The sequence below is a fragment of the Entelurus aequoreus genome, linkage group LG25 (assembly GCF_033978785.1).
Source record: "Entelurus aequoreus isolate RoL-2023_Sb linkage group LG25, RoL_Eaeq_v1.1, whole genome shotgun sequence".
Classification (NCBI taxonomy): domain Eukaryota; kingdom Metazoa; phylum Chordata; class Actinopteri; order Syngnathiformes; family Syngnathidae; genus Entelurus; species Entelurus aequoreus.
In genome coordinates, this window is record NC_084755.1 from 10,350,879 (window position 1) to 10,375,799 (window position 24,921).

A 24,921-nucleotide genomic window follows, 5' to 3' on the forward strand; every position below is an offset into this window, starting at 1 on the left:
TGTCCCTCAAATCACGCGAGAACCATAACGAAGGCTTTGCTCTCTCACCGGGATGACCACAAGGTAAAGAGCTCCAATATTTATTTACTAATATTAAGTTTTCTCCACTTCAGTGTTTTAAACTTCCTATTCTAGTCTGCGGTGAAACGAAGTCCTGTTCGTTTTCGGGCTCATTGTTACTTCCTGTACAAGAGTTAACTTGAGGACAATCCACTTTAAAGTGTTACATTGCGACGTGTAATTGGTCGAATTACAATGTCACAAAGTGCTGTAAAATTATAAAATATAACGCTGGTTATATTAGTCATTTTCTGTGGCTGCCTTTGCTCACACCAACAACTACAACTCAGAAAGGGAAATGACACAATCTTGTGCTGAGAACAAGATTTTGTGTTTAAATGCTAAATTAACTTCCACAGAAAATGTTGGAAGGTCTCTATTTTATTGCAATCTCTTTTCACAAAACTATAAATAGCCGTGGTCAACTAAACTCAAAGTTGTATTTGTGGTTATTCAATTAAATGAGACAAAAAAACAGTCATTTATCATAAACAATATCCAAAAATACAATATTGTCACACCTTTTATTTTTGTTTTGCTTTTCAGGAGTTTATGTGACTAGTAGAGATGTCCGATAATGGCTTCTTTGCCGATATCCGATATTGTTCAACTCTTAATTACCGATTCCGATATCAACCGATACCGATATATACAGTTGTGGAATTAACACATTATTATGCCTAATTTTGTTGTGATGCCCCGCTGGATGCATTAAACAATGTAACAAGGTTTTCCAAAATAATTTAACTCAAGTTATGGAAAAAAATGCCAACATGGCACTGCCATATGTATTATTGAAGTCACAAAGTGCATTATTTTTTTTTTAACATGCCTCAAAACAACAGCTTGGAATTTGTGAAAATGCTCTCCCAAAAAATATATATATACACTACCATTCAAAAGTTTGGGGTCACCCAAACAATTTTGTGGAATATCCTTCATATCTAAGAACAAGAATAGACTGTCGAGTTTCAGATGAAAGTTCTCTTTTTCTGGCCATTTTGAGCGTTTAATTGACCCCACAAATGTGATGCTCCAGAAACTCAATCTGCTCAAAGGAAGGTCAGTTTTGTAGCTTCTGTAACGAGCTAAACTGTTTTCAGATGTGTGAACATGATTGCACAAAGGTTTTCTAATCATCAATTAGCCTTCTTAGCCAATGAGCAAACACATTGTACCATTAGAACACTGGAGTGATAGTTGCTGGAAATGGGCCTCTATACACCGATGTAGATATTGCACCAAAAACCAGACATTTGCAGCTAGGATAGTCATTTACCACATGAGCAATGTATAGAGTGTATTTCTTTAAAGTTAAGACTAGTTTAAAGTTATCTTCATTGAAAAGTACAGTGCTTTTCCTTCAAAAATAAGGACATTTCAATGTGACCCCAAACTTTTGAACGGTAGTGTGTATATATATATATATATATATATATATATATATATATATATATATATATATATATATATATATATATATATACTGTAGATTGTCACTGAAGGCATCAAAACTATGAATGAACACATGTGGAGTTATGTACTTAACCAAAAAAGGGTAAATAACTGAAAACATGTTTTATATTCTAGTTTCTTCAAAATAGCCACCCTTTGCTCTAATTACTTTTTCGCACACTTTTGGCATTCTCTCGCTGAGCTTCAAGAGGTAGTCACCTGAAATGGTTTTCACTTCACAGGGGTCATAGTTTTGATGCCTTCAGTGACAATCTACAATGTAAATAGTCATGAAAATAAAGAAAATGCATTGAAATGAGGTGTGTCCAAAATTTTGGCCTGTACTGTGTATAAATCTATATATATATATATCTATATATATTATTGTTTTTTATTTATTTATTTTTAAATTTTTAAATTTTTAATTTTTTTTGCTTCCGCTTCTTTAAAAGTAATACGGCATCTCAACTTTCAATTTCTAACCTGATTGGATCATAGAAAAATAAAATCCATGTAATACACTCGTAAATTAATATGATTCAATGAAGAAAAATTAATGTTGTCCAAGCTTGTTTGGATTCTTCCCATGTAACTATGAAAGGACAGCTCTGTCTTTTCATGTAATCGAATAAAAACAAGATTTTCAAACAAAAATAAAAAATATTTGCAATAGAGATGTCCAATAATGGCTTTTTTGCCGATACGATATCCCGATATTGTCCAACTCTTAATTACCGATTCCGATATCAAACGATACCGATATATACAGTTGTGGAATTAACACATTATTATGCCTAATTTTGTTGTGATGCCCCGCTGGATGCATTAAACAATGTAGCAAGTTTTTCCCAAATAAATCAACTCACGTTATGGAAAAAAATGCCATGGAGGTTGAGGTGGGCGGGGTGGGGTCTAGGGGGAGCGGGGGTGTATATTGTAGCGTCCCGGAAGAGTTAGTGCTGCAAGGGGTTCTGCGTATTTGTTCTGTTGTGTTTATGTTGTGTTACGGTGCGGATGTTCTCCCGAAACGTGTTTGTCATTCTTGTTTGGTGTGGGTTCACAGTGTGGCGCATATTTGTAACAGTGTTAAAGTTGTTTATACGGCTACCCTCAGTGTGAACTGTATGGCTGTTGACCAAGTATGCCTGCATTCACTTGTGTGTGTGTGAAAAAACGTAGATATTATGTGATTGGACCGGCACGCAAAGGCAGTGCCTTTCAGGTTCATTGGCGCTCTGTACTTCTCCTTACGTCCGTGTACACAGCGGAGTTTTAAAAAGTCATAAATTTTACTTTTTGAAACCGATACCGATAATTTCCGATATTACATTTTAAAGCATTCATCGGCCGATAATATCGGCAGTCCGATATTATCGGACATCTCTAATAACTAGAAAAAGTAAGAATTAAGCAGTGGTGTGCCGTCAGAGCTAATAAGACTTTCTCTGCTGGCCAGGCACGGCCCTAACCAATCTGGCGCCCCAGGCAAGATTTTAGGTGGCGCCCCCCCCACATCGGCAGTGAAGTGTATATACTCACAAGAAACTGAATAGCTTTGTCTTTGACCTTTTTTTTTACTTAAAGAAAGCAAATTAACAATTAGAATAGTTAAAAAGATTTAAAAAAAAGAATAAATAAAATAATACAAAAAATAAAAAATTAATATATGAAATACAATATTTTTTACATACATAAACACAAAATAAATCGTGTCAACAAGTTGCATAAAATAAATTAAAAATACAATATAAATAAGGCACTGCACAAAACAAAATATCAAACCAGTATGACTTTAACAACTATATTACAAAAAAAGGGGATCCTACAGAGTTCTCTATTTGTGCTTTTTAATATTGCATTAACTAGAATGACTTACAAATGACTGTACACCACCCCCTCATCAACATCACAACTAACCAGAAGGCAATAACAATGTAAACAAAAAACACCTGCTTAAAATATCTAATACAAATGTCCCTGAGGAATGTATGGTGGGAGTACTGTAATTACCTAACGTTACATTATTATTTTCCATAACAATTTAGCCCCTTCCCCAATATTAACCCGACGTTAAAACAGAACTAGCTATTTATTGATTAGCAATTGCCGAATCATGTAACATTAGCTTAATGCTAAAAAGCCAGGTTACTATCACATTCTGTCACAGACAAATAATTTAATGTAGGCTAACGTTACCTACCTGCTACCTCTGTCTTTTTCTCGTTTCTTCTCCTCTTCTTTTCTCTTTTTTCTTCCCTGGGCACCTGACAGTTTTGGCCGTTTTGACATCTTGTGTTGTTTTTTTGATGTGGTGACGTCCAAAAAGAGTCATGATACGGGAAGGGAGGGGGCGCACCGTGCGGGGGGAGGAGGGGTGTTGTAATGTTGTAACAAATAATATTTCTATTAAATAGGCTTTACTTTGTATTTTAATTAACGTGGGATTATTTTTTGTATTTAGAAATAATAGTACCAACTTTTTTTTTTTCTTTTTTTTTTCTCCAACATTTGTGGCACTGGCGTGGCGCCCCCTGCTGGACGGCGCCCTTAGCATTTGCCTATACGGCCTATGCCACGGGCCGGCCCTGCTGCTGGCCGAACATAACCAGAAATCATGATCATAATTAAAGTTACAATATTTTTTTAAATTTACTTTCCCTAAATATCTAAAAGTATTCAAATAATTCCCGGGTGTGGCCACTGCTGCTGCTCACTGCTCCCCTCACCTCCCAGGGGGTGATCAAGGGTGATGGGTCAAATGCAGAGAATAATTCTGCCACACCTAGTGTGTGTGTGACAATCATTGGTACTTTAACTTTAAGTTAATATTCTCTTCATGTCATATTATGCTCCTTCCAGTGCTGTTTGTTTTTAGTTTGTTTACCATGAATTGATTAACGTGGACCCCGACTTAAACAAGTTGAAAAACTTATTTGGGTGTTACCATTTAGTGGTCAGTTGTACGGAATATGTACTGTACTGTGCAATCTACTAATAAAAGGTTCAATCAATCAATCAATCCAATCAGAATTCAGCTAACTTATGTTGCCATGCTGTTCGAAATCAGCCCGAGACCTTCAGAATCAACAATGCGGACGTCCGTGCACTGTAAGTGAACAAACACATACAGTTGATAGACAGTTGCCATAGCCAATCAGATCAGGAGTTGTTGCCAGTAAGGCCTTCTAGCTGGCCTCACGTTGAACGTGACATTTACGCGTCCTGTGATTGGATACTCATCGGGACCGTTAGCGGATGAATTTGAGAACACATAGAGTTGATAGACAGTTGCGATAGCCAATCAGATCACAAGTTGTTGACAGTAGCCTATCTAAGCAGCCTGATGTTAACGAGTCTGTGATTGGATACTCACTTGTCACTCCAAAGTGAGTATCCAATCACAAGTTTCAATTTAGCAGGAAGCAGGAAGTGTTGCGCCGTGGCCAGACCGGGATAGCAAAGAAGGAGAACAAAACGTTGATTAGGTGGCAGATATATATTTGCAAGGTCATTTTCATGAAGGATATTTAAAGAGAAACTACATCTTGTGAGACGATGTCGGCCAACCCCGGAAGCTAGCTCAGCTGTTCTGGCGATGACATGGGAAAATGCTCGCCATTTCCACTCGAATAAGCCGACGACGAGGGGTACCACTGGCTTATAAATGGTGTTATAAATTCAAATTTATTTTTTTTTCGCTTTTAATATGTTTTTTGTAATTTTTATTTTGACAGTACCATAGGGCTGTGCGATATAGCCTTTTATTAATATCTCAATGTTTTTAGGCCATGTCACAATACACGATATATATCTCGATATTTTGCCTTAGCCTTGAATGAACACTTGATGCATATAATCACAGCAGTATGATGATTCTATGTGTCTACATTAAAACATTCTTGTTCATACAGCATTAATATATGCTCATTTTAAACTTTCATACAGAGAGGGAAATCACAACTAAGGTCATTTACCAAAAATTTGTTTATTAAGCAGTGGCAAAATCATTCATGTCATTTCAAAACAGAAAGTGCAAGATTGTCAGAGACATTTTAAAACAAGCTATTAGTGCACTTTTGTGCATGATGTCACTAAGATGACATATCAAAACAACACTAAATGAAAGTGCACTTTTTGTACAGAACGCCACTACAATAGTTTAAAACAAATAAAATGCACTTTTGTGCATGATGTCACACAAGATATTTCAATAACCGTCAAATAAAAATGAGCTGCATAATAGGAAATCAAATAGTGTATGTCCTTCACTATGTGGTAGGTTCCTGCGGACGTCATCTCTGTGATATCTGTTTTTGACTATTTTTTTCATACGGTGTTGATGTGGAAATGGTTGCTTGGGCATTTTGTTGGTATAGCACCGGCCGAGATGTTGACACTCTTCATTCTCTAGCAGGTGACTTTTCAAATGATGCTACAAATTAGCAGTAATGCTACTTTTTGTAGCAACGCGTTAGCCGCATACTTGACATATTACGGTTGTCTGTTCAACATCTTGCCGCTTGAAGCCAAACCACCGCCAGACGATGGACTCCCTGCTGTTTTTCTTGGGAATTAATTCTTCTTCCTTCATTTGTTACCTGGTTGGCACCTTCTTTCTCTCGTATTACCACTCGCCCCGCAAAGCTAGCGTCACAGCTAACGTTAGCCATTCAATGACCAGTAGGGCTTAAATGTGTTCCTGTATCGTATTTTTCCAGCAATGGTCATGTGGTGACATAAATTATGGTATTTTGATAGGTAATTAATGAAGTCGGACATCACTGAAGGCCTGGGTGGGAAACGCACGGCCCGCCACTGGAAACAATATTTACATTTTCAATAATAAACAGTACTTTTGAAAATTCATGGTGGTGTATTTGTCAAGCACGTTAGGTCAACATATGCATGCTAAGCCAACTTTTTAAAACTTTTTTTTCTTCCTTCGGCCTATGCCACATTGTAGAAATTAAATTACACAAAACGCACAAGAAAAAAAATCAGGCAACAATGCACGACGTAAAGATACAAAGCTGACATTTTTGTACGAATAACACATTTTTACGTAATGCTTTGTCTTTTAAACTGTAGTACTTCAACCTAAGCTTAATTGGTGCCATGACAGAGCTTCTAACTGAAATCTACCTCGCTCATTGAAATGAATTAAAATTCAATTTTATGAATTAAATACCAAAACACAACTATTTTACCATAATCAATCAATCAATCAATCAATCAATGTTTATTTATACAGCCCTAAATCACAAGTGTCTCAAAGGGCTGCACAAGCCACAACGACATCCTCGGTACAGAGCCCACATACGGGCAAGGAAAAACTCACCCCAGTGGGACGTCAATGTGAATGACTATGAGAAACCTTGGAGAGGACTGCATATGTGGGTAACCCCCCCCCCCCCTAGGGGAAGAGAAATATCCCTCACTTCTCTTTTCTAAAGTAAATCTGTACAGCACATATGATCATCTTCATCAACAATATGATTTGCCTGAGCAACTGGACAGGATTAAAATATATATATATATATATATATATATATATATATATATATATATATATATATATATATATATATATATATATATATATATATATATATATATATATATATATATATATATATATATATATATATATATATATATATATATATATATATATATACACATACAGTACAGGCCAAAAGTTTGGACACACCTTCTCCTCATTCAATGCGTTTTCTTTATTTTCATGACTATTTACATTGTAGATTGTCACTGAAGGCATCAAAACTATGAATGAGCACATGTGGAGTTATGTACTTAACCAAAAAAGGGTAAATAACTGAAAACATGTTTTATATTCTAGTTTCTTCAAAATAGCCACCCTTTGCTGTAATTACTTTTTTGCACACTTATGGCATTCTCTCGACGGGCTTCAAGAGGTAGTCACCTGAAATGGTTTTCACTTCACAGGGGTCATAGTTTTGATGCCTTCAGTGACAATCTACAATGTAAATAGTCATGAAAATAAAGAAAACGCATTGAAATGAGAAGGCGTGTCCAAAATGTTGGCCTGTACTGTGTATAAATATATATATATATTATTGTTTTTTATTTATTTATTTATTTAATTTTTTAATTTTTAATTTTTTTTGCTTCCGCTTGTTTAAAAGTAATACGGCATCTCAACTTTCAATTTCTAACCTGATTGGATCATAGAAGAAAAAAATCCATGTAATACACTCGTAAATTAACATGATTCAATTGTCCAAGCTTGTTTGGATTCTTCCCATGTACCGTAATTTCCGGATTATAAGCCGCACCTGACTATAAGCCGCACCAGCTAAATTTAGGGGAAAATACAGATTGCTCCATATATAAGCCGCACCCGACTATAAGCCGCAGGGTTTTGATGTGTAATTAGCGTAGTATATAGGGGTTCCTGCTACCACGGAGGGGATTGTCGGGACAGAGATGACTGTTTGGGAACGCAAAGCGTCCCATTTATTAACAATAAATCTTTCAATCATTCAATCAAACTTTCACATCTTTGACATGGCGAACAGCATTAGTGCAGAGTACAAATAATACAACGGTGCAAAGTAATACAAAGTGCTCGCCTGTACGTTATCAAAATAACCAGCCTACCGGTATATGAAAAGTCAGTCTTTAATCATTGTGTCATCGTCTTCCTCCTGCGTACTAAAACCACCGAAATCCTCTTCGTCGATGTCGGAGAAGAACAGGCCGTAAATAAGCCGCACCGTTGTATAAGCCGCAGGGACCAGAACGAGGGGAAAAAGTAGCGGCTTATAGTCCGGAAATTACGGTAACTATGAAAGGACAGCTCTGTCTTTTCATGCAATCGAACAAAAACAAGATTTTCAAACAAAAATAACAAATATTTGCAATAGAGATGTCCGATAATGGCTTTTTTGCCAATACGATATTCCGATATTGTCCAACTCTTAATGACCGATTCCGATATCAAACAATACCGATATATACAGTTGTGGAATTAACACATTATTATGCCTAATTTTGTTGTGATGCCCCGCTGGATGCATTAAACAATGTAGCAAGTTTTTCCAAAATAAATCAACTCACGTTATGGAAAAAAATGCCATGGAGGTTGAGGTGGGCGGGGTTGGGGGGCGGGGGGGTCTGGGGGATAGCAGAGAAGGAGAACAAAAAGTTGATTAGGTGGCAGATATATATTTGCAACGCTATTTTTAAGAAGGATACTTAAAGAGAAACTACATCTTGTGAGACTCGGCCAACCTCGGAAGCTAGCTCAGCTGTTCTGGCGATGAAATGGGGAAATGCTCACCATTTCCACTCGAATAAGCGGATGACGAGGGGTACCACTGGCTTATACGGCGTCGAATAGGTGCCATAAATTGTGAGTTCAAATATTACATTCTTTCACCTTTAATGTTTTTTGCAATTTTAATTTTGACAGTACCATATAAGATATGCTTTAATTGCTGATGCGTTTTAATTGATTTTTAAATGCGCCAGAAAATAACTTGTTTTGTACACTGTTGCTGTGATTCAATGCGCAGTAGGGTGTAAATGTGTTTCTGTATAGTATTTCTCCAGCAATGGTCATGTGGTGACATAAATGATGGTATTTTGAGAGGTAATTAATGAAGTCGGACATCACTGAAGGCCTGGGTGGGAAACGCACGGCCCGCCACTGGAAATAATATTTACATTTTCAATAAAAAACAGTACTTTTAAAAATTTGTGGCCATGCTAGATGTGTTTCCACTGTCATATGGCTTTCTTGTGCCACAGTGCCTACACACAGTCACTGTTTTATCCACTAACCTCTTTCCTTCATCATTGTATTTGACAGGGAAGCCAAAATGCTCCCATGCAGGGGATTTCAGTGTTTCCCATAAACTGCCAAGATACCTGTGGCGGGGGGGGCGTGGCTATGGGCGTGGTCACCATGACATCATCGAATAATTTGCATAATTTACTACAATGATAGATTTTCTCTAAAAAGGCTAAAAAAATGTATACTTACTAATTAATAATAACAGTTTTGTTTTAGACATCCATCCATCCATCCATTTTCCAATATAATTACAACACTTTATGTACATATTTATATACAGATTTGAACAATAAGTTATTCACTGAAATATATTTATTAATTGTGGTTCTTACAAAAAATATATCTTATAAAATATAAAAGCTAAAATGTCTCATAAAGCTCTGCCCCTTTAATTAGTGCATACTAAATAATTTAACTTTAGCCTACTACTACAACCATATTATTTACCAGCAACATAAAGTGAAACAGAGGCAGAGGTGTCCTGCCACAGTCAGTAACAAATAAACAAAAAACAGTAGTGGTGGCAGATAGACACAGAGCTTCATCAAACATCTGATCCACTGAACAAAGAGCTCCAAAAATCTTGAACTTTAGACTGCCATCAGTTTTACTCCCTACACTTAACCATGTGTTTCCTACTGCCTGCAGACTTTGCACCCTTTGTTATATACACATGTTGTGTTTCTAATATAAATACATTTAATAAAGTCAAATACAACTAAGGCAACAAGAGAAGTATCCTACACTTCTCTTTTGTAAAGTAAATCTGAACAGCCGATATGGGCATCTACATCAACTATATGATTTGTCTGAAAAGCTGGAGAGGACAAAAAAATAAATAAAAATGTTTTTTTTAAATTTTTTTATTTTTTTTTAAATTTGTGGCGGACGTAATTCTTTCGTGGCGGGCCGCCACAAATAAATGAATGTGTGGGAAACACTGCTATTGCAAGAATGTATTAATAATTGTCTCAGAAATATATTAAAAGGCAAGTAATACTAAATTGTTTTTTTTACAACAGGATCAGATCTTCTTTTGCCTTTGCAAAAGAGCCGAACTTCTAATCCTACCACAATGCACATTCTAAGTGCGTCAGTGGCACGTCTGGACCTCAGGTGGACTTAAGACTTACTTTTGGCATAGATTACAGTTTAGGCGCACGGTCAAAGTCACGGTAAGTGTGCATAATTGCTCCCTTTCCAAGAATTTCTTATGTTAACTACATAATGTGTGTTTCTATGTACGCTACAGACACAAGAGAGCTGGGTTCAAATGCCATGGCCCTTCTTACAGCAGGATGGCTTCTATTGATATTACTAGTCAACACGCCAAAGGATTTTGCTGCTGCAGGTTAGATACAGTAATACCGACTTTTTTATGTCACTGCAATGAGTTGTACATGTCCTGGGTGTTTTTTATAATCGATCAGCCAATATTAATATGCAGAATTAAGACGCTTTTGTTGTACAAAGTTTGTGGTTTGCAGACGCATCTGTGTTGGTTGTACTATGCGGCAGAAGTGACATGAAGAATGTGACTTCCTGTTTACGTGCAGTTGCTTGTCAAGCACTGTACCGACACATGAGACGACTGCTTAACATTACTGTACTGTATTTGATCCTTGAGCACTACAATTGATTTAAAAATACCATTATCAGTAGTAATTACAGTGTATCCGGAAAGTACAGTATTCACAGGGCTTCACTTTTTTCACATTTATGTTACAGCCTTATTCCAAAATGGAATAAATTCATTTTTGTCCTTAAAAGTAATCTCAGTAAAATTAAAATAATGATATTTGGTAACAGTAGAAGGGAAGGTCAAACACAAATACAAATAGACGGAGTAGATATTGAAAGGGTAAAAGAAAACACGTTTTGGGGTGTAATAATAGAGGATAACATGAATTGGAAATCTCATGTAAAAAATATACAACATAAAGTAGTAAGAAACACGTCAATAATGAATAAAGCAAAATATGTTCTGGACTAAAAATCACTTCATATTTTCTACTGATCGCTAATGTTACATACAGTATCTGAGTTATTGTGTAGAAATATGGGGAAACAACCAAAAATGTGGGCTTCATTCACTAACTGCGTTACAAAAAAGATCAGTTAGAATAATACATAATGTTGGATATAGAGAACATACAAACCCTTTATTTATTGAATCAAAAATATTGAAATTAAATGATTTGGTGCATTTGCAAACAGCTAGAATTTTGCACATGCACACTACATCCTGCTACCCAAGGATGTACAACAATTCTTCTCAACAAAATAGGAGAAGTATAACCTTAGAGGAAAATCTCATACATTTGTATGCTCGTACAACACTTAAAACCTTTAGCATATCTATATGTGGAATCAAATTATGGAATGGATTAACAAAATTAATTGAACAAAGCACCATATTTTTTTTATTTATTTTTTTTTTTCATAGAGAAATACAATCATGTGTGCTTACGGACTGTACCCCTGCAGACTGTATTGATCTATATTGATATATAATGTATATATTGTGTTTTTTATGTTGATTTAATTTAAAAATTAAAAATAAAAAAATAAAAAATTATTATTTTTTTAAATTTCTTGTGCGGCCCGGTACTAATCGGTCCACGGACCGGTACCGGGCCGCAGCCCGGTGGTTGGGGACCACTGTCGTAGACTAGCAAACTAGCGCCACAATTTGAAGAACAACATAAACACTGTTAAATGCGTTTCAAATTGGTAAAATTTACCACTGATTGTATCGTAACATGAATACTTGAACTGGATTCAAATTAGCAACATGCGTGTTTAAAAAGTGAAGAACCACACTGCAAAAACTGAAATCTAAGTAAGATTAAATATCTCAAATAAGGGTGATATTTGCTTATTTTCTGTCTGATAAGATAATTCTTCTCACTAAGCAGATTTTATGTTAGAGTGTTTTACTTGTTTTAAGTGTTTTGGTCCTAAATGATCTCAGTAAGATATTACAGCTTGTTGCTGAGATTTGATGACCTATATTGAGTAAAACATGCTTGAAACTAGAATATCAACTGTTGCAAAGCTGTGTCATCAACACTCACAAGTATAAAACTACTTTTTTCAAAGTAAGAATTTATTATTTCAAGCATGAAATAAAAAATCATGACTTTGACACAAATTTGTCTCATAATTAAAACAGACGACAGCCAAATGGACTTTGCTGTTTTATTTTCAATTAAACAATATAGAAAATACGTACTCATATAGTAGTACAGTTGGCACAGTACAGCAAACTGACAGTTAATATTTAAACATTTAACATGTGACATTTCTAACAATTTTTAACAGAAATAGTTCATGCACATTCAGATAAATTCTTCAAAATTACAATAAAAAAAAAAAATTGGTCGGGGGCCGGGTTGTAAATATATATATATATATATAAATGGGTTATACTTGTATAGCGCTTTTCTACCTTCAAGGTACTCAAAGCGCTTCGACACTATTTCCACATTCACCCATTCACACACACATTCACACACTGATGGCGGGAGCTGCCATGCAAGGCCCTAACCACGACCCATCAGGAGCAAGGGTGAAGTGTCTTGCTCAAGGACACAACGGACGTGACGAGGTTGGTAGAAGGTGGGGATTGAACCAGGAACCCTCAGATTGCTGGCACGGCCACTCTCCCAACCGCGCCACGCCGTCCCCTGCACATTCATGCACATTCAGATAAATTCTTCAAAATTACAATAAAAAAAAAAAATTGGTCGGGGGCCGGGTTGTAAATATATATATATATATATATATATATATATATATATATATATATATATATATATATATATATATATATATATATATATATATATATATATATATATATATATATATATACACTACCGTTCAAAAGTTTGGGGTCACCCAAACAATTTTGTGGAATAGCCTTCATTTCTAAGAACAAGAATAGACTGTCGAGTTTCAGATGAAAGTTCTCTTTTTCTGGCCATTTTGAGCGTTTAATTGACCCCACGAATGTGATGCTCCAGAAACTCAATCTGCTCAAAGGAAGGTCAGTTTTGTAGCTTCTGTAACGAGCTAAACTGTTTTCAGATGTGTGAACATGATTGCACAAGGGTTTTCTAATCATCAATTAGCCTTCTGAGCCAATGAGCAAACACATTGTACCATTAGAACACTGGAGTGATAGTTGCTGGAAATGGGCCTCTATACATCTATGTAGATATTGCACCAAAAACCAGACATTTGCAGCTAGAATAGTCATTTACCACATTAGCAATGTATAGAGTGTATTTCTTTAAAGTTAAGACTAGTTTAAAGTTATCTTCATTGAAAAGTACAGTGCTTTTCTTTCAAAAATAAGGACATTTCAATGTGACCCCAAACTTTTGAACGGTAGTGTATGTATATATATATATATATATATATATATATATATATATATATATATATATACATATATATATATATATATATATATATGTATATATATATATATATATATATATATATATATATATATATATATATATATATATATATATATATATATATATATATATATTCCTTGCGCACTAATTGACTGAATGAGCATGCACTTGGCGCGATGATGTCATGTTATCGATGGGAAAATGCATTTTTAGACAATAGACCCCGAGAGTAACAAGCGGTTGCCTTGTTGCCTTTCCATTAAGAACAATAAATTAGTTTTTAGTATAAGTTTGCTGGTTTCCAGAAATGTAATGCCGAGCGAATATCATTATGTCAAGATAATGGCACTAGCATTTACTTCATTTAAGAATATTTTTCAACATATTGAGAAAAAAGGTCTCAGATTAGTTTTTTCTATCAAGAAAAGTGCACTTGTTATTGAGAGAAAATACTTATTTTAAGGTATTTTTGGGTTCATTGAGGTTAGCAAATTTGACTTCTTTTGGAAAGTCTTGACAAGCCAAATGTTCTTGTTCTATTGGCAGATAATTTTGCTTAGTTCAAGTAAAATGCCCCTAACTTTTGTATTTTTTTTTCTTGTTTTTGAACACTGACTTTTTGCAGTGCAGCTACTGTATTGCAGTGCATTCTGGCATTTAACCTTCAATGCTTTTATTTGACGCGAATGCGTAACAAAAGTCACCAGAGTCATTGGAGAACAACATGGAACGTTGACTATTTTGACAATTATAAGTTGTAATTTAATTAATTTCAACCTCTTCTGTTTACTAGGTCCTCCAGATCGCGATTTTCAACCCAAGTGTTACATTCCATGTGAGGACAACAACTGCTGGGAACTACATATTCATTGCGATTGGGGTCATGCATTTGAGCCTCAGGTCCCTGTAAAATATAGTCTACACTGGCAGACGGTGCATAGCGAGTAAGTACAATTAATAAGACGTTCCTCAGCGAACAAAAATCCCAGCATCTGGAAATATTATCACTGTTCTTTTTGCTTCCAGTGAGGGCAATGTGACAACTGGGGCCAGTTTGAACGGCGTTATCAACCGTGTGCACTTTTTCATGAACAGTAAACTTCGTGTTTGGGTCCAGGCTGAGAGCCAACAGGGTTCTGCTAGATCCCTTGAGGTTGTCTTCAACACAGGACACATCAGTAAGTCCAGGACACACTAGGGCTGCACGAATAATCCGTTTTACATCATTATCCTATTAATTAATTATGACAATGTACTCCTTTGCCATGTCTTTCCTCGTACTATCGTCTATACCAGTGTTTTTCAACCACTGTGCCGCGGCACCCTACTGTACCGTGAGATATTGTCTGGTGTGCCGTGGGAGATTATGTAATTTCACCTAATTGGCTTAAAAATATATTTTTCCAACCAGTAATTATAATCCGTAAATGTGCCGTTGTTGAGTGTCTGCACTGTCTAGAGCTCGGCAGAGTAACCGTGTAATACTCTTCCATACCAGTAGGTGGCAGCAGGTAGCTAATTGCTTTGTAGATGTCGGGAACGACGACAATGGTTTGCAGGTAAAAAGGTGTCTAATGCTTAAACCAAAAATAAACAAAAGACTAGTGCCGCTAAGAAAAGGAATTGAAGCTTAGGGAAGGCTATGCAAAACTAAAACTGAACTGGCTGCAAAGTAAACAAAAACCGAATGCTGGACGACAGCAAAGACTTACAGCGTGTGGAGCAGACGGCGTCTTCTTTTCTCCATGTATATAAACGACCTGCCATCTGTATGTGAGGATGTAAATATCCAGATGTATGCAGATGACACGGTTATTTATACTTGGGGAAAGGACGCTGAAACGGTTGCCAGAAAACTTACAGCAGCAATGGAGAAGGTGGCAAGATGGCTACATGACTCTTGTCTTACATTAAACATTAAGAAAACGGCAACAATGTATTTTGTAAACAAATATAAAATGTCATCCTTTCCAAATATAACGGTTAATAAGGAAATAATACAAAATGTTAGTGAATATCGTTACCTGGGTGTCATTTTAGAGCCAACACTTGGCTTTAAAAAACATATCAAACAGATGTGCCAGAGTCTTAAATACAACATAAAAACGTTCAAATGTATCAGGAATTCATTAACATTGGAGGCAGCTCAAACTTATTTTAATGCAATGATTATGTCTCGTTGTTATTATTGTATAACATGTTGGTCGCAGGCAAGCAAAATGACACTGAGGCCATTGGAAACTTTGCACAATCGCTCAAAATCCTTGACCGAAAACCACACCACCACCATCACTGTTTAGTTCTCCAAAAATATAGATTTTTAAATTTAGCTAACATTCAAAGATTAGCACCAATACAAATGGCCCATCGAATCCTAAATAACACTGCACCAGCGCCACTTAAGCACTTTGTCCAGTTTACATACATACATACGTAAATGAGGTGTGGTTGTATTGTATATTAAGTATGTGTCCATGAAAGGGCATTTTATGACTTTTTTCTTAATACTTGTGTATGATTTTATTGTCATAATTAGGGATGTCCGATAATGTCTTTTTGCCGATATCCGATATTCCGATATTGTCCAACTCTTTAATTACCGATACCGATATCAACCGATACCGATATCAACCGATATATACAGTCGTGGAATTAACACATTATTATGTCTAATTTGGACAACCGGGTATGGTGAAGATAAGGTCCTTTTTAAAAAAAATTATAAAATAAAGTAAGATAAATAAATTAAAAACATTTTCTTGAATAAAAAAGAAAGTAAAACAATATAAAAACAATTACATATAAACTAGTAATTAATGAAAATGAGTAACATTAACTGTTAAAGGTTAGTACTATTAGTGGACCAGCAGCACGCACAATCATGTGTGCTTACGGACTGTATCCCTGCAGACTGTATTGATATATATTGATATATAATGTAGGAACCAGAATATTAATAACAGAAAGAAACAACCCTTTTGTGTGAATGAGGAGGGAGATTTTTTGGATTGGTGCATTAATTGTAAGTGTATCTTGTGTTTTTTATGTTGATTTAATTAAAAAAAACAAAAAAACAAAACAAAAACGATACCGATAATAAAAAAAACGATACCGATAATTTCAGATATTGCATTTTAACGCGTTTATCGGCCGATAATATCGGCAGGCCGATATTATCGGACATCCCTAGTCATGATTTTATTGCATGGTTTTTGTATCCCTTTAATTTAGGTAGCCAGGAACTGCAGATGGAAATTATCTATTTAGCTATAATCTGGTACAGAACATATCTGTCTTTGAGCTTAATGTTTCTGTGCATTGTCCCTTCAAATTAAGACTAAACTACAATCAGCAACAAAATAGGAGCGTAAGGCAAGAACGAAAACACTACACCCAGGACAACACCAAAAAACTCCAAATAAGTCACAACGTGATGTAACAGGTGGTGACAGTACACCTACTTTGAGGCAAGAGCTATAGTGATGCATGCTTGGTTATGGTTGGAATTCATATCAAATAATTGCGAGAACGACTTTTTACTGTCAATATCAGCTGCTGGGTTTAATTTTTTTGTGTTTTTTTGCTGATGGTGTGCCTCAGAATTTTTTCAATGAAAAAAATGTACCTTGGTTTAGAAAAGGTTGAAAAACACTGATCTATACATCCGGTTTAGCTCTGCTGCTATGTAGTTACTTTCAAAACAGGGATGTCAGAGTTGTTTTTATTGAGGACCACATGTCAATTATGGCTGCCCTCAGAGGGCCGCTTGTAACAGTGAATATACGGTATATGAATATAAATGTATATTAACCTTGTAAACAATTGTATCTAATATTCAAGTATTTATTTTTGATAATCCAAAAAATGCGTGGAATATATTGTTGCATGATTACAAAACCCAAAACCAGTGAAGTTGGCACCTTGTGTAAATGGTAAATAAAAACAGAATACTGTGAGGAACTCGCATGGCTGCAGTTTGTGTGTCCCCAAGATGCAAGAACCAGGAGGAGGATGAGCAGGTAAGATGATTTTAATTAACAAAAACAGAAAATAAAGCAGTCTTGCAGAGTTGTTCCAAACATAGAAGTCTATCATCGAGCACTGAGGAGTGCTCGAGAGAAAACATAAATAGACATATGCTGATTGGCAGCAGGTGTGGACCGACTGCCAATCAACGGCAGGTGAGAGAAAACAGTGCTCCGCGGAACAGGAAATTTAACAAAATAAGAGCACTGACCGGAAGTAATACAAAAACCAAGGAGACAAACAGAAATGAAGTGACCGATCGTCACAAATACAATGATTTGCAAATCTTTTTCAACTTATATTCAATTGAATAGACTGCAAAGACAAGATATGTAATGTTCACACTGGAAAACTTTATTTTTTGCAAATTTTAGCTAATTTGGAATTTGATGCCTGCAACATGTTTCAAAAAAGCTGGTACAAGTGGCAAAAAAGACTGAGAAAGTTGAGGAATGCTCATCAAACACTTATTTGGAACATCCCACAGGTGAACAGGCTGATTGGGAACAGGTGGGTGCCATGATTGGGTATAAAAGCAGCTTCCATGAAATGCTCGGTTATTCACAAACAAGGATAGGGCGAGGGTCACCACTTTGTGAACAAATGCCTGAGCAAATTATTTAAGAACAACATTTCTCAACGAGCTAATGCAAGGAATTTAGGGATTTCACCATCTACGGTCTGTAATATCATCAAAAGGTTCCGAAAATCTGGAGAAACCACTGCACCTGAGCAGCAATGTCCATGACCTTCGATCCCTCCGGGGGGTGTATATTGTAGCGTCCCGGAAGAGTTAGTGCTGCAAGGGGTTCTGGATATTTGTTCTGTTGTGTTTATGTTGTGTTACAGTGCGGATGTTCTCCCGAAATGTGTTTGTCATTCTTGTTTGGTGTGGGTTCACAGTGTGGGGCATATTTGTAACAGTGTTAAAGTTGTTTATACGGCAACCCTCAGTGTGACCTGTATGGCTGTTGACCAAATATGCACTGCATTCACTTGTGTGTGTGAAAAGCCGTAGATATTATGTGATTGGGCCGGCACGCAAAGGCAGTGCCTTTAAGGTTTATTGGCGCTCTGTCCTTCTCCCTACGTCCGTGTACACAGCGGCGTTTTAAAAAGTCATACATTTTACTTTTCGAACCGATATCGATAATTTCCGATATTACATTTTAAAGCATTTATCGGCCGATAATATCGGCAGTGCGATATTATCGGACATCCCTAATAAAAACCATTGAAATTGGAAAAACAATGAAAATTGAAAACCACACTTTTGAAGAAAACAATCGTAATTTTCTTTTTGGCCAAAATTGTGCAGCCCGAGGACACACTGCTCTTTATTTAGGTGTTTTGTTTTAAGTTGAGTGTTCTTTTACGTATTTTGTAAAAAATCTCCTCCCTGTAGTGAAACCAGCCCGACCTAAGATTGTGTGGAGCCAACAAGATCCTTTGGAAATTTCCTGGAATTCCGCCTGTAATGAGCCACACCTCTCTTTGGGATCGTGCGATGTGCGATATTGTACTGAGGTGGACAAAACCTGGATTGAGGTACCTTTTTAAATCTAATGCAGGGGTGTCCACATACATAAAAATCGGAAGATGCGATAGGCCACTTTGATATTTTTGTATATTTAAATTTCTTTAAATAAAAAGGCTAAAAAAGACTTTTTAGTTGTGTGTTTGTCAGGTTACAAAACTGATGACATCTATTAAACAAGACAAGAGGCAAAGAATTAAACAGAGACAGAATTCAATTTGGACTAAATTGAGTAGACACGCCTGGACACGCTGTACTCTTGTACAGTCTCCAGCATGCTCTGCCAAAAGATTGCATGCCTCCTTCTTTTATTTTGGACCCTCCCCGACCACATGGCCACCTTTGTTTCCAAAGGACAAAGGTCACAAAAAGTTCACAGAAAAGGTCGTAAACAATTCACAGGAAAGGTCAGTTCAAAAAGAGTTTGTAAAATAGTTCAAAAAGAGTTCCATAAAATAGTTCAAAAAGAGTTCGTAAAATACTTCAAAAAGAGGTCGTCTGGAAATTGGGCAGATCCTGTCATCTCTCCGTTATGAAGTCCTTGGGCCAGAACAACATCCTTCTGTTGATTACCATACATGAAAGAACACAGGAACACCTTCATCTTGCTCCCCCCCCCCCCTACACAGTGGAGTTTTACGAGCCTTATTCTTGGTAGGTTTCAAAGACAGCTTTTGTCTTCTTGTCAGGAACTCAATGTAATACAAAGTTTTTGTGATAATTTAGAAACAATAATTCTAACAGTGTTATTAGTATAAGGTATAAAGGAAGGGGCATCTCTATCCTCCTTCAAAACCGCAATAAAAGTTCACCTCCAGGCAGCTACAACCCTAAACTAACACCTTCTCCGGATTGCTAATAATCAAATGTAAACAATCAAATGCAGATACTTTTTCTTATGCCTTCTGATCTCTCTCTCTCTCTCTCTCTCTCTCTCTCTCTCTCTCTCTCTCTCTCTCTCTCTCTCTCTCTCTCTTTCTCTCTCTATGTCCACTACTTGCTGTCCATATCCTACCCCCCCCCCCCCACCCCTGATTGTAAATAATTCAATGTGATTATCTTGTGTGATGACTGTATTATGATGATAGTATATATGATAGTATATATCTGTATCATGAATCAATTTAAGTGGACCCCGACTTAAACAAGTTGAAAAACTTATTTCGGGTGTTACCATTTAGTGGTCATTTGTACGGAATATGTACTTCACTGTGCAACCTACTAATAAAAGTCTCAATCAATCAATCAATCAGTAGTTATTATAGTAGGAGTATTGACATTTCCACATTTTATCTTTTCATTGTGTCCATTTTTTTTCTCAATTTAATTTATTTTTTTCTTTTTAACATAGGAAAAAATTGGAGCAAACGTCAACTACGAATTCTACGGTGAAGTCCAGCCTGCTGTGTTCTATGAATTTCAAGTTCGTTGTTCCTGTGCGACGGGATTGATGAGCGACTGGAGTGCAAGCCATAGAATAAAAAGCTTGGAAGCAGGTTAGCTTTTTGCTTCTAAGGTGGTTAGGCAAAAGTTAAAAAAGAGGAAGGATCTATTATCTAGCTATTCAAACGTTACTAGTTTTAACATTTGGAGCCGGACTTGTTGTTTCAGCTCCCACTGGAGAGATGGACGTATGGGAGGATTGTGGAGTGCCTGCCACCAATATTGTTTGCGTTATTACCTGGAAGGTAGGTAGCTTTTTTTGGACAATCTTTTATGAATAATAACTGTACAATATTTGACTTGGATAGATTCACAATTGCACAGTGCCACTTATCAAATTTCACTTCATATTAAGTATATTTACTAGAAAAAATTGCGAGCGACTTCCATATTTTCCAAAAACAATTTGAAATGTGGACTCGTCAGACCACAGAACACTTTTCCACTTTGCATCAGTCCATCTTAGATGAACTCGGGCCCAGCGAAGCCGGCGGCGTTTCTGGGTGTTGTTGATAAATGGCTTTCGCTTTGCATAGTAGAGTTTTAACTTGCTCTTACAGATGTAGCGACAAACTGTAGTTACTGACAGAGGTCTTCTGAAGTGTTCCTGAGCCCATGTGGTGATATCCTTTACACACTGATGTCACTTTTTGATGTAGTACCGCCTGAGAGATCGAAGGTCCGTAATATCATCGCTTACGTGCAGTGATTTCTCCAGATTTTCTGAACCTTTTGATGATATTACGGACCGTAGATGGTGAAATCCCTAAATTCCTTGCAATAGCTCGTTGAAAAATGTTGTTCTTTAACTTTTCGACAATTTGCTCAAGCATTTGTTCACAAAGTGGTGACCCTCGCCCCATCCTTGTTTGTGAATGACTGAGCATTTCATGGAAACTGCTTTTATACCCAATCATGGCACCCACCTGTTCCCAATTAGCCTGTCCACCTGTGGAATGTTCCAAATAAGTGTTTGATGAGCATTCCTCAACTTTCTCAGTCTTTTTGCCACTTGTGCCAGCTTTTTTCAAACATGTTAAGCATCAAATTCCAAATGAGATATTTGCAAAAAATAACAAAGTTTCCTAGTTCGAATGTTAAGTATCTTGTCTTTGCAGTCCATCCATCCATCCATCCATCCATTTTCTACCGCTTATTCCCTTCGGGGTCGCGGGGGGCGCTGGAGCCTATCTCAGCTACAATCGGGCGGAAGGCGGGGTACACCCTGGACAAGTCGCCACCTCATCGCAGGGCCAACACAGATAGACAGACAACAATCACACTCACATTCACACACTAGGGACCATTTAGTGTTGCCAATCAACCTATCCCCAGGTGCATGTCTTTGGAGGTGGGAGGAAGCCGGAGTACCCGGAGGAAATTCAATTCAATATAGGTTGAAAAGGATTTGCAAATAATTGTATTCTGTTTTTATTTACCATTTACTCAACATGCCAACTTCACTGGTTTTGAGTTTTGTAAATGCTAACCTGTGTGTCCAGCTGTGGACATGTACACATCATTTTTATGTATAAATAAAAATGTATACACTACCGTTGAAAAGTTTGGGGTCACCCAAACAATTTTGTGGAATAGCCTTCATTTCTAAGAACAAGAATAGACTGTCGAGTTTCAGATGAAAGTTCTCTTTTTCTGGCCATTTTGAGCGTTTAATTGACCCCACAAATGTGATGCTCCAGAAACTCAATCTGCTCAAAGGAAGGTCAGTTTTGTAGCTTCTGTAACGAGCTAAACTGTTTTCAGATGTGTGAACATGATTGCACAAGGGTTTTCTAATCATCAATTAGCCTTCTGAGCCAATGAGCAAACACATTGTACCATTAGAACACTGGAGTGATAGTTGCTGGAAATGGGCCTCTATACACCTATGTAGATATTGCACCAAAAACCAGACATTTGCAGCTAGAATAGTCATTTACCACATTAGCAATGTATAGAGTGTATTTCTTTAAAGTTAAGACTAGTTTAAAGTTATCTTCATTGAAAAGTACAGTGCTTTTCCTTCAAAAATAAGGACATTTCAATGTGACCCCAAACTTTTGAACGGTAGTGTACATCCTTTTTTATAATGTAAAACAAGTGCCTATGCTCAATAAAGTATGGGATAGACAAAAGTGTGAACATTTGGCAAAGCATGCACTGTATTTGTGTTGCTTGTGCTGTCTTTTTCTGACAAATACACCACATGGTGGCACTGTTAAAAACCTAAGTTTTACCACATAAGTTGGATTGACTTGAAAGTTCTTACACAACTCTACAAAACACAGTCAGTTATAACCCTTAAATTTCGTAAACCCCATTGACACGACGTTTCACACGACCACCCTCCAGAAAAAACGTCTATTGAGTCACAGGCGGATCTGAGCAACTATTTGCCCATAAGTCATTAAGCATTAATCTAATGGTTAAACATTTTTGGAGGTATCTTTACAGTGGTACCTCCATTTTCTTCGTAATTCATTCCAAATAGTTAGACCGTAGACAAAAAACGAATTGTAGGGAGTCAGGGTAGGCAGGCGAGGCAGGATTTTGATTAAAAATTTAAAAACAAATAATTAAATAAATATGAATATTTCTCTAATAAACTGTGTTAAGTGTATTTTCTGTATGATCACAATAAATTATTCTTAGGAGAAACACTCTACATTTGCACATTTCACCAGTGCAAGAAGCCGATAGGCTGCTGCTAGACGTTCCTGTCTGCTTAGTGCGTATGTGAACTTACCAATTTTTGGAAGTGCACTGAATGAATACACAATAACGAGGCAGTGCTTGTCATTAATTTTCTCATTGACTGTGTAAGCGAGTATTTACTGTCTGCTTTGGTGGGCAAGCATGTCAGCACTCAGCTGATGAGTAGAGTTGGAGTCGAGGAGAGAGCTACGTAGACCAGACCTGAGTAAATTAAGGCTCGGGGGCCGCATGTGGCCCGTTAAGCTTTTCAATCTGGCCCGCCGGACATTGCCCAAAATTTTTTTTTGATCTATAAGATGGAAACTGTAGCTGCCATTATGATGTACAGTGATGTTTTCAAATGACCGTAAGTCTTGAACGATACGCTGCAAAAGGTCAGTGTTCAAAAACAAGAAAAAAAAATACAACAATTAGGGGTATTTTATTTGAACTAAGCAAAATTATCTGCCAATAGAACAAGAAAATTTGGCTTGTCAAGTCTTTCCAAAACAAGTAAAATTAGCTAACCTCAATGAACCCAAAAATACCTTAAAATAAGTATATTCTCACTAATAACAAGTGCACTTTTCTTGGTAGAAAAAAAAGAGACCTTTTTGCTCAATATGTTGAAAAATATTCTTAAATTAAGTAAATGCTAGTGCCATTATCTTGACATAATGATATGCGCTCGGCATTACATTTCTTGAAACCAGCAAACTTATACTAAAAACTAATTTATTGTTCTTAATGGAAAGGCAACCGCTTGTTACTCTCGGGGCCTCCTAGCCGCTCAGGCAAATCATATGGTCTAAAAATGCATTTTTCCATCGATATCATGACATCATCGCGCCAAGTGCGTGCTCTTTCAGTCAATTATGTGCATATATACAACCCGGCCTGCGGTCAAATTTTTTTTAATTGTAATTTTGAAGAATTTATCTGAATGTGCATGAACTATTTCTGTTCAAAATTGTTTGAAACGTCACATGTTAAATGTTTTTTTTTTTCATGCTTAAAATAAGAAATTATTACTTTAAAAAAGTAGTTTTATACTTGTGAGTGTTGATGACACAGCTTTGCAACAGTTGATATTCTAGTTTCAAGCATGTTTTACTCAATATAGGTCATCAAATCTCAGCAACAAGCTGTAATATCTTACTGAGATCATTTAGGACCAAAGCCCTTAAAACAAGTAAAACACTCTAACATAAAATCTGCTTAGTGAGAAGAATTATCTTATCAGACAGAAAATAAGTAAATATAACCCTTATTTGAGATATTTAATCTTACTTAGATTTCAGTTTTTTCAGTTGCAAATCATTGTATTCTGTTTTTATTTACCATTTACACAACGTGACAACTTCAAATGGCAACAGTGGAGGATTTTGGCATGCATATGCAAGTATGAGCCAGTCTGCCCCTCAACAAGAGGATAG

At 36.4% G+C, this 24,921-nt stretch overlaps 1 protein-coding gene across 2 annotated transcripts in view; it reads left to right on the forward strand.

Annotated features, from left to right (window-relative positions):
* LOC133642825 (leukemia inhibitory factor receptor-like) overlaps nt 1-24,921 on the forward strand; it is a 40,841-nt gene continuing 15,920 nt past the window's right edge. For both annotated transcript variants that reach the window (XM_062037223.1, XM_062037224.1), the window contains exons 1-8: nt 1-63; nt 10,378-10,530; nt 10,608-10,706; nt 14,579-14,729; nt 14,812-14,963; nt 19,217-19,359; nt 20,700-20,844; nt 20,960-21,036. In XM_062037223.1, the coding sequence (XP_061893207.1) occupies nt 10,634-10,706; nt 14,579-14,729; nt 14,812-14,963; nt 19,217-19,359; nt 20,700-20,844; nt 20,960-21,036 (741 nt within the window). In that variant the 5' untranslated portion in view covers nt 1-63; nt 10,378-10,530; nt 10,608-10,633. The remainder of the gene's footprint in view (nt 64-10,377; nt 10,531-10,607; nt 10,707-14,578; nt 14,730-14,811; nt 14,964-19,216; nt 19,360-20,699; nt 20,845-20,959; nt 21,037-24,921) is intronic.